This window comes from Stegastes partitus, unplaced genomic scaffold (genome assembly GCF_000690725.1).
Source record: "Stegastes partitus isolate 25-593 unplaced genomic scaffold, Stegastes_partitus-1.0.2 Scaffold1946, whole genome shotgun sequence".
NCBI lineage: Eukaryota > Metazoa > Chordata > Actinopteri > Pomacentridae > Stegastes > Stegastes partitus.
In genome coordinates, this window is record NW_007579677.1 from 20018 (window position 1) to 30600 (window position 10583).

The 10583-nt window shown below is 45.7% G+C and overlaps 1 protein-coding gene across 1 annotated transcript in view; it reads left to right on the forward strand.

The window, feature by feature from the left end:
- The window catches only part of LOC103373297 (voltage-dependent P/Q-type calcium channel subunit alpha-1A-like), a 28947-nt gene that overhangs the window by 15514 nt on the left and 2850 nt on the right, over window positions 1-10583 (forward strand). The window contains exons 15-21 of the mRNA XM_008303147.1: window positions 290-397; window positions 1394-1494; window positions 3265-3356; window positions 3457-3589; window positions 5133-5246; window positions 8494-8710; window positions 9954-10237. Coding sequence (XP_008301369.1) covers window positions 290-397; window positions 1394-1494; window positions 3265-3356; window positions 3457-3589; window positions 5133-5246; window positions 8494-8710; window positions 9954-10237 — 1049 coding nt within the window. The remainder of the gene's footprint in view (window positions 1-289; window positions 398-1393; window positions 1495-3264; window positions 3357-3456; window positions 3590-5132; window positions 5247-8493; window positions 8711-9953; window positions 10238-10583) is intronic.

The following is a 10583-nucleotide window of genomic DNA, read 5'->3' on the forward strand; positions in this document are numbered from 1 at the left end:
TGCTAATTTGTATGTGCGACTGAAGGTTGAGATCCTTTTAATTTAAAATACTCAGAAAGTGAATTTTCTGTGTGCAGTTTTATTTATTATTAATGTTTTTCTGTTTGGTTGTTTTCATGTTTGTATGTCGTGTCTTTTGCCTTTTTGCGTCAATCTGAACGGTTCTGAATAACGTGTGCTCTTCTGTCTCTGAGCAAGCTTTTTATTGAACATTTGTGTCCGTGTGCTCGGATGCATCCGTGCTCCAACGCTCACGTGTGTGCATGTGTTTTGTCCTGAACACACCCAGGTGGCATCGACAAGCACCAGATGGACGCAGAGCTGAGGAAGGAGATGATGGCGATCTGGCCCAACCTCTCCCAGAAGACCCTGGACTTGCTGGTGACGCCGCACAAGTGTAAGTTGCAGAGTGTGGGTGCAGGCACGGCAGCGTGGCTCGGCTCGGCTCGGCTCGGCTCAACCGCCTCGTGCCTCCCAGTGCTCCAACGTTGTTTCTCTTCACGCCACCAGAGGTCCGCTTCTCTCAGTCAGTCTTTGTCACTGCTGCACCCTCTGAATCCGCCAGCACATCACCTTCACACAGCCACAGACGGGAGGAGGTGAACATGAGGAAACCAACAGAGGCACTGAGAAAACACAGGCTGCATGTTAGACACCAAACAGCTACAGACACACACATGCACGCACGGATCTGTTCTGGGGATTGTAGTTTCTGTAGGTGCGAGGAAGGACTGTGACTCCTGGCCTTTCTGTCGCTTACAGAAGCCAAACCCACCAGAACTGACCCTCCACCCGTCCACCGACCACAACACTGCTCCCCCTCTTTGTGCCTGAGATCAGAGGGTGCCCGACTATAGATCAACTCTCTATAGACGTCTTTTCACTCCAGGGCCGTCCGCTCTGTAGGCGAGCTGTACATTCCGATGGCATGTTTTTCATGCTGATTACACTGAGAGCCGAACGCACAGGTGCCAAAGCATAAAGCCACGGTCGCTCTTGTTTCTCGTCGTGCATGAGGCCTGCTATTAAAACAGCTACGAAATCGATTCTGTATTTGCAATATATTTGCAAAGCAAGCCCAAAGATGCCACAGATTTTATCCTAATTATTTGGAAGGACTGCATTTTGTTGAACGAAGCATGATCTACACCGGAATGAGACCGATTCTTCTCCTTCTAAGAAGAAATATAGAAATAAATAAGATATTGTTTTTCCTTGTATTTATCTGTCAGTGAAAAGACTATTTGCTCTATGTTCATGCGAGTATGGTATGTGTTTGTGGGTGCGAGTGCGTCTTCGTGTGCATGCCTCACCCCTTCCTACCATTCCTCGCGCTCAGGGTCCATACCAAAAGGGTCTAATCTTGCAGGGTAACTTGTCATTCTCTCAGCAGCGACAGACCTGACAGTGGGGAAAATCTACGCTGCCATGATGATCATGGAGTACTACCGGCAGAGCAAGATCAAACGCTCGCAGGCTCTCCGGGACGAGCAGGTACTGCTGTCTGTAGCAAAGTAACACTCTCTCTCGCATCCGACCCCGTAGAGTTAAAGGCAGACTGACGTGCTGAAATCGAGGCCACAGGTCCGTAGCTTCATTTCTACAAACCTGGGCTGTGACAGCCTCTGTTCAGATCAGGGAGGAGTCCCGATTCAGTCACCTCAAAAAGCCACACAGACTGTGTTCTCGATTGAACGCAGTCTCCTTCCTCAACAACAAAGGCAGTGCTGCCATCTTCTGGGCAAACATTGTTACAGTCACTTCACACGAGATCCATGAGATGACTCGCAAAACCTGAATACATCAGGTTCTATTTGTAAGTGTTGTCACAGCCCCAAAGGTGTTCATACCTGAATGTCCCTGGAACCCTCACTATGGCCTGTTGTGCTGAGCTCATGTCTTTCTTTTATCAGCTGGTTGTACAGAAACTGTTCCTCCAAACTCCCCCATCACCCATGCTTGTAATCTTGGGCTGTTAGCATCGCACTACGGCACGATTCCCTTCCCTTAGATTAGCACACTGGTTAAAGGAGAGACGGGAGACATAATGACGATCCATTTTGCTCTATTCCATCGTTTTTGTCTGAAGTCATCCCAACAGGATCATCCAGTCGGACTATACGCATTTGCATTCAACCTCTTTTTTCATTGCACACAAAAAATGGCCCTTAACCGTCAGCAAAGCGCCTTCCTCCTGCTCATTTCCCCGATCCCTTCACATTCCTGCAGCACGTTATTTTTTTATCATTTATTTTTACTGACTCTACTTTCACTGGTACTCCGTCTCTCCCCTAACGAATGCCATACATCATCTCCACCGTCTCCTCGGCCCAAACCACCTGAAACGTTGTTAAGCTGCCGCCTGTGTCGACTGCAGCGGCAGAAGCGGGTGACTGTATGTTGTAGGTGCACACACTGAGAGCTCTCATCACATCAGACAGCCATCTGAAAGTTTTAAATGAGCTGCACCTTAGAATATATTTAAGGCTTGCACACATATACTTGGGCATGTATGTATTAATGGGAGGTTTGGATTTTAATAGAAGGAACAAAATAATGACGCTTTAAAAACCCCAAAATTACAGATTTTGAATTTGAAGCGAGTTACTTGACATTTTTTTGTGCATGTCTGTCCAATAAAAGGCCACTTTAGAAAGTGAAAGCTTATCAGTAGGCAGAACTGTTGCCCCTTCTTCAGTGGATGGCTAATAAATGAATGTCTGCGAATGCGATCCATGTTTGACTTGTCCCATCATGCATTTCACCTGCTGTATGTTCCCCTCCACAGGACTGTCGCAGTGTTTATGATGTCCTCCTTCATCCTTTTGAATGGGGCCCTTCTTTTTTTTTTTATTGCTTCCCTTTTTATCAATTCCAATTCTCCTTCCACTGCTCTGGAAACTTTTTTTTTTGTATTTTTATATGAAGATAAAACCCAGAATAATCCCTGATTATTGTGAATTTGACCTCCTTACTCTTTTGCTTGGAATCCAGATTGCACTCTGAGTCCCTCCATCTCTTCCTCCTGCTAGCTGCTGGGCATCACTTTGCTCAAGACTCCCTTTCCCCATTTACTTCCCTTCCATTACCTTGTTATCTTGCCTGGCTTCGCTTCGGCCAACTGCCCCCTTTCTATACCCCCACCCCACCCCCTTCTGTTCCTGCTCTGCCCCTTTACCCCTCATTGCCCTGTCAGTCTGCCTGATAGCTGGCGACGGCCATGTTGTATATCTCACACAGAATCGAACGCCATTACTGTTTCAGCGCGTGGAACCGCCTACCCCCGCCCAGGACGGGGGTCCGGGACTCACCAACGCTCTGCCTCCGCCCGAGACGACGGAGACGGTCAACAGCCTGTGAGTCGCACGTCGTCGACACTCTGCGGTCTGTTGAAAGGAAACGCCCTCGGGGGTAGGAAGGAAGCTGCATCCGTGACGGTGTGTTTGTGTGTCGCAGGCCGGTGGAGGGGGGGGTCCCGGAGAGCCACTCGTGGGTGACGGCTCGTGCTCAGGAGATATCCCAGAAGGTCGGCAGCTGGAGCCCAGAGGGCCACCCTGAGGATGGCTTGGGAAGCATGAGCAACTCGCAGGTAGAACGCTCGTGAAAGGCGCACACACACAGGGCGGCACAGATAATAACACAAAACGCATCGTTGTCACGCACAGGTTTGAGTGTTTCGATCCATTCAACATTCGCTTTTTATTTTTGTGTTTTTTGCTACAAATTCCCAACGAGCAATTTATCACATGTAAATGGTAAAACTCACTAAAGGTTGCAGTTTGTTACATGATTTAGATGAATGCCTGTTTTATTTTATTATAACTGAGAAGTACAGCAGCCTACATATGATGAGCGTGTGTCATGGTTTGTGCACTATTTTCCAGTAGAGTCACAATTATGTGTATAAACTGAATTATGCGTTTAATTGGACAAGTTCAGGCTCATGTTTACCATCGCTACTGCATTGATTTATTACTTATGATAATAATGCATTTATTTTGTGTAGAGCTTTTCTAGATACTCAAAGTTGCTTCACAGGGTGTTAGATAAGAACAGGAACAAAACAAGTTGAATAAAAAGCAGATTAAAAAAACAAGGTATAGAAGGCAGGTAAAACAAAAAACCAAACTCTCCATTAGTCATTCTTATTTCCTACAGTCTCTCTTACCTTAAACTCTCCAGTCGTCTCTGACATGACCGTCCTCTGGCCTGTCTCTTGACAATAGTTCTTTATCGTACTGAATTTATCTTTCATCGTGCATTTCCGCCTTTCATTTGAGGTCCATCTTGCCTCTTTCTTCACAGTGGTTCACATCTCTATCTTCATGCTGTTAAACCTTTCTGCCTGACAGCTCTCCGTAGCAGCCTAGCCGTTTCGCTCAGCACAGGTCTGGAGAAGTTTAAACACACTGAACTGTAGACGCAGCACATAGCGGCTAACAACGGCCACACCTCTGTTCAAGTGAGAAGAACGAGGCCGAGCCAGCGACCCCGGCTGTCGGATTCAGCTCCGACTCTCACCGTATACTCCAAACAAAATGGAATTTTGCATATTTGCAAAGGGAGAATTTGCATGATTGTGACCAAAACAACATGCTAATTTGGCTAACCTGCCGAAGCAGTTGTCATTTTTTTTACATGACCTCATTGACTGCCTCCAGTGCATCAGTACCTGCACCTGATCAACATCCTCATTTGATCAGCTGTGTGTTTTTCCACATGAACTCTGGGCTGCACATGGTTTCCTCTCGTATCCATCCCTGCTGTGACTCACGAGCTCCTCCATCCGGGATTAAAGAAAGTAAAGTCACCCTTCTGCCGCCCGCATCTGCTTGCAACTACAATTGACAGCAGCAAACACAAAATTGGATTTTGTTTGGAGTATACTTGCAGTCTTATCTGCATCAGATCTAAACAGCCCCCCTCCCCTTTTTCCCCCCATTCATTTGCACAATTTAAAACATTTTAAGAATTAAGTCAATCGCCATACACACACACTCACCAAATTCTCCCACTGACTTCACTTTGAGAGCCTCAGTTCTCTTCTCTGGATAACAAACTTTTCCACCTGTCCCCGTTAGCTTTCATGGCAGCCAGTCACACCATCTCCTGCTCTCCTGCTCTGTTTGCAGACGGTAGAGATGAGAGAGATGGGGCAGGATGGGTACTCGGATACTGAGCACTTTCCACCAATGGAAGGCCACGGCAGGGCCGCTTCCATGCCCCGCCTCCCAGGCGACAACCAAGTGAGCAGCATTCTCACCTTTCCACTGTCTTTCTATATCCCCCCCTCATTATGTCTGTTTTCGTATCTCCTTTGATTTGGAAAGATCGCATTTACAAAGCTCTGACTCGTTGCTTGAAGATTTGCTGCTGCGGTTGCTCGAATCCAGATTGGAGAAACTTTGGGACGGGGTTAAAGGGACTTCTGCACGTTCACGCCGCAGTTGGCAAATTCCACTAATCAGGTCACATGGCTTCAACCAAAAACCAGCCAGTAATGTGGCCGCCATGTGACCGTCCTATCACGACAATGTTTCCGGGTAAAACATGGAAATGTTTTGCTGAAATGTTGACCTCCAAGCTCGAATTCAAAAGGACCATAGCAAAGGCAAAGTCAGACCTTCTGTTCCTTCCTCCTTCTTCCTCTTCCCGTTGTTGTCTTTCGTCTCCTCCTTCTCAACCTGCCACTCGCATGACGGTTCTAAATCGTGGTTGTTTTCCATCTCATTCATTTTCTATCGTTTCATATCCTGGTGAGTGCTCTGGTTGTCATCCACACACGGCACATTGATGAACACACACACACACACATATGAAGTTCTCTGCACCACATTGTTTCCTCTTCTTTATTTATTATCTCTTGTGCTTTGTGTGGTTTCACTAAACTGTCTCTTCCTCCCTGTCGAAGGTTGTTTTGTTTTTTTTCCCCAGTGCTGATCATTTTGAATTTTTGGGGGATTTTTTTTTTTCTTCCTTTTTTCTTTTAAAAACCAGGACGGAAACCAGCATGATGTTACCAACGTGTGTGTGTGTGTGTGTGTGTGTGTGTGTGTGTGTGTGTGCGTGTGTTGATATTTTATCTGTGCTTTCACTGTCCACGTCACTGTGTGTCTGTGTGTGTTTGTGAGTATCCATTCGTGTAATTGGCTAACTGTCGTCCATCGCTGTTGTGATCGTGGTGCCGTTGATTGAGCACTCTCATGGTGATCTTGTCTATAAAACACTTTTGTGGCCTCAAACACCCCCCAGTGTCTGTGGTAAGTGTTTCTCTTCCACCTTCACTGCTTCTTCGGTGTCTAATCAGACCTTCTCTCTCTGTCCCCGCCTCTCTTTCTGTCTCTTTCTCCATCGTGACACCATCTTCAACTAACACCCTTTGGTTTTTACTCCCCCCTCCCCCCTCTGTATCCGCCTTTTTTAAATATTTTAATCGCGCATCATTCCTTACTTCTCTCCCTTCCCCTTTTTCCCCTCCCGGTTTTGTGTGGATGCTCCATGTGTGACCATACCTTTGGTGTATTTGTGGCTCTGTGTTTGTGTCTTCTCTGTGCTCATACAGCAGCGGAGGAAAGGGAAGCAACGTGGCAGTAACCTCAGTGTATGTACCCTGTCTTGTCTGTCTTTTCCTCTTTCTCCTTTTTTTTGTTTTTTTCAGTTCCTTTCACTCTCAAACAGTGTTGAAGACCTTTTTGTTTCTCCTCATTCGTCATGTCTTCATGTACTTATCATTTTCAGGGCAGGGGCGTTTTAAGATGTATTTTAACAAAGTTTTTTTCAGCATGAAATCATTTGCCAGCCCAGTTTCCAAGCTGAACGCAGCACCTTTAACTCCTCCTCTGTATTAGATTTGGAACTGGGCTGAACTCTGCTTGTTTCTCTCATCATCGACACTGTCTCTGAAGTCTCTCTTTGCTCAGCTGCTGCTCGTGCTTTGTTGCTTCGTGTCCTCATGCCAGTGTGCTCGTCTATGAAGTCGCTATCAATGGTCCCCCCATCTGCGTCCCAGTCTCCATTCAGAGCTGCCTACCTGCATGCCAGAAATTTCTTACAACGCGTGTGTTTGTGTGAGACTGTGTGGGAGAACGACAGAAAGAGGCGGGATTTACGCATATGTGAATGGATGCGCTGTTGGGATTCTCAGTGCTATTTCTACGAGGCCACATAATCTGATGTTAATTCGCGTGGCGCGCGATAACTGCAAAACCTGGCCGGCTCAGCTTCCAGAAGGATTTAGCACTGAAGTAACCTGATATGGTCTTCATGCCCAGGTCAGCAACTTGTGGCACCATAGGCTCTGTCCTGCTGTCCTGCATTAGAGCATGAGGCCTCGGCGCTGCAGGAGAAAGCTCTCATGCCGTTAGAGGACTCAGGACAACTCCTATGTACATGCATGGCTGTAGGAAAGCACGCTAAAAACAAACAAAAAAAAACAGCAGAAACACAAGTATTTCTATTTTTTTTTGCAGCCTGGAATGTGCCATGTTGGAGGCGTTAATCGAGGGGAGGGGGGACGGAGACGTGTTGCAAGTTGTACTGACCCTTCTATCCCTTTTTTCTTTCTTTCTTTCTTTTACGAAGCAAGTGACAGAAGCATGGAAGGCATGGCCATTTGCCATCATATCTTTTCTTGTATTTCTGTTGATTCTTTTTCTTATTTTTATTCCTCCACATCAGGGGTCTGCAATTAGATTAGCCCTGCACCTATAGAGAGCCAGCACAGATTTACAGGTGCAGTCGAGACACGTGCAGTTCTTTAAATATGATTTTTAAAAAATTAAATGGACTGGCCTTGCGGAGCCCACGCTGACGCCAAAATCACTGGAATACATAGACTTAAATCTGTAATAGAGGTGGAGAGATGAGACGTAATCTCTGTGATTCATTAAGCCTCTCATTAACCGAGGCTACGGTGCTTAAAAGAAAGAGACATGTCTCTCTAATAACTGTGCAAATCAAAAGTTGAGAAGGGACGTGGGAGTTTTTAAAGAAAAATGCACAAAGAAATATCTTTGCCAGATTGCTGTGTCTCCTTCGCTTCAGAACTCTTAGTTTAAAAAAAAATAGAGCTTTTTTTGATGAATGGATTAAAGCAGAAACCTTCAGAAAGCAGCATTTTTAACATCAGATGAAGATGATTATGATTTCTGTTGTGTTGCATGTTGCTGAAATGCTGATATCTTCCTTATATAGTTAGTTGTGATTTCCTGACTGTGGGCTTTTCTTTGCAGACCCCTGCTATTTAAATCCTATGGAGTCTCTATTTTTGAAGGAGCATGATTATTACTAATGTGGGACTGTATGATTTGGGGTGAGCTCTGGGAGGGAGGCGGGTGGAGGGACCCCCATTCACACATATATTTCTATGCACATACACGTTGTCTCGTTACGCCATCGCTTACAGAAAGTTGTCAGTCAAAGGAAACACCTCTCCCTGCGTCTCTCTTTCTCCCCCTCCATCCCTCGGTGGTTTCTTTCTCTTTCCCCCACCAGACCATCAACGACAGCAGCCCCATGAAGCGCTCGGCCTCGTCGCTGGGCCACAGCAGGTCCGGGCGCGGCCACAGGGACAAAGGAGGGCCGGACGATTACAACATGGAGCGCACGATACCCGAGGAGGGCAGGACTTCCAGACACGGACACCGCCGAAAAGACCGGAGTCATCGGGCGTCCGAGCGGTCCCTCTGTCGCTACACTGAGGGCGACACAGGTGAGACGCACCGCCGTCATTTACAGACAGTGTAGAGATATTCTTATAAGAGAGCAGGAACGTGGCCTCCCCGTCTTGCCCCTCTCACATACTGTGTGCTCATTTTTCACAACAGTATAAAGTCCTGCACCTCTATGGAAACAGTTCACATGGCTACAAACAGAGAGAAGGCAAAAATACTGTCTCCTGTGCAGCAGGACACAGTTGTAATGCCATAAATAATAACAAAAAGGGGGAGGAAACAAAAGTTGGATGTGTTTGATTATTCATTCTACAAAATTTCTACATTTTTTTTTAGTGCCCACGGGTGTTGCCAGAACTGTAAACAACAACAAAAATTAGTGACTCAACATGCTCCAGATGTTTTGCTACTTCCAATTTCACATGTGCCATAGTGTCCTGCTTCTGTGTTTACAATTCAGCTGGAAAGTCTGAATTTTTGTCACGTGACTGTTCATCGTAGCTGAATCACTCATGAACGCACGATTTTTCTTTTTTTTTTCTTCTTTTTTTTTTTTTTTACAGAATCAAGTTCCTGCAAACGTTTTATTTTTCACAAAATTTTCAAATTGGACCTGTAGAATACAGGGATCTTGATTTAAAAAATAATAAAATAAAAATACAATCTAATGGAGCAGCAGGTCACAATTGAGTAGCCTTAGGGCTGTCAAAACCTGACTGTTTTATAGAATAGAATAAAATAGAAATACTTTATTAATCCCCGAGGATAAATTTGGTTGTTGCAGCACAAAGAGTAAAGAGTCCACAAATACAGATAAGCAAAAATAAGCAATAAAAAAATATAAAATGCAGTAGAAATGTTCTATTTTATCTGTATTTATGTATTATATTTTGTATTTGATCTTTTATTGCTCCTGTTTTGTCGCGTGGTGTTTCATTGCTGACCTGTTTTGACTGCGTGTTTTTTGTTTTGTGTTTTTTAAAAATGTTTTACTCGACTCCAAGAGATCCCCACACAAGACTTCCAGTGTGCCTACACTATCTGTTTGTGCACAAATGGCAAATAAAAAGCTTGAATCTTGAATTTCATAGTTTCTAACTTGGATAAATTCAGTTTGCAGATTGAAAAAAGAAAAAATGTAAAAACTCTGCAATGAATTAAGCTCATTTAAGACGAATGAGCAAAAAAAACACATCTTCTCTGATTTTGTTTTGCAACCCGTTGTTAAGTGTTGTTAAATGACGTCCTTGTGTTTCACCTCGATGCCAACTCCATCGTCAGGCCTGGGCACAGACCTGAGCACCACCACCCAGTCGGGCGACCTCACGTCGAAAGACAAGGATCGCGACAGAGATCGCGGCCGCTCCAAAGACCGCAAGCACCACCACCATCACCACCACCACCACGGCTCCGTGGACAAGGAGCGCTATGTAGCAGAGCGAGGGGGCGAGTACGGACACCGGCACTCCCGGGACAGAGAGCACGACCGGGAGAGGGAGCGAGAACGGGACCGGCGCTGGTCGCGATCGCCCAGCGAGGGTCGCGAGTGCATGACGCACAGACAGGTGGGCTTCTGGGTGGTTGCAGGCAAGAGGTGTCTGGCTTGTCTGTGTCTTTACAATAAAAGTTAGTGGTGTGAACACAGTGTTGGTGCTGCAGTGGTATAATTCAGTAGCCTCTGATTTGATGGTGGTTAAATATCAGCCAATAAGGCCACGAGTCACTGTTTTGTGAAGCTGCATCACGTGTCTGTGAAGATTCTCAGTCATCCAGGTCACGGTTATTGTCGTAGTTTAACCATAGCAACTGGACTTGCTTGAGTTCCTTGAAGACGTTTCACCTCTCATCCAAGAGGCTTCATCAGGTCTGAGTTCCAGATACTTACAGTAGATAGAAGTCCTTCAGACCTCC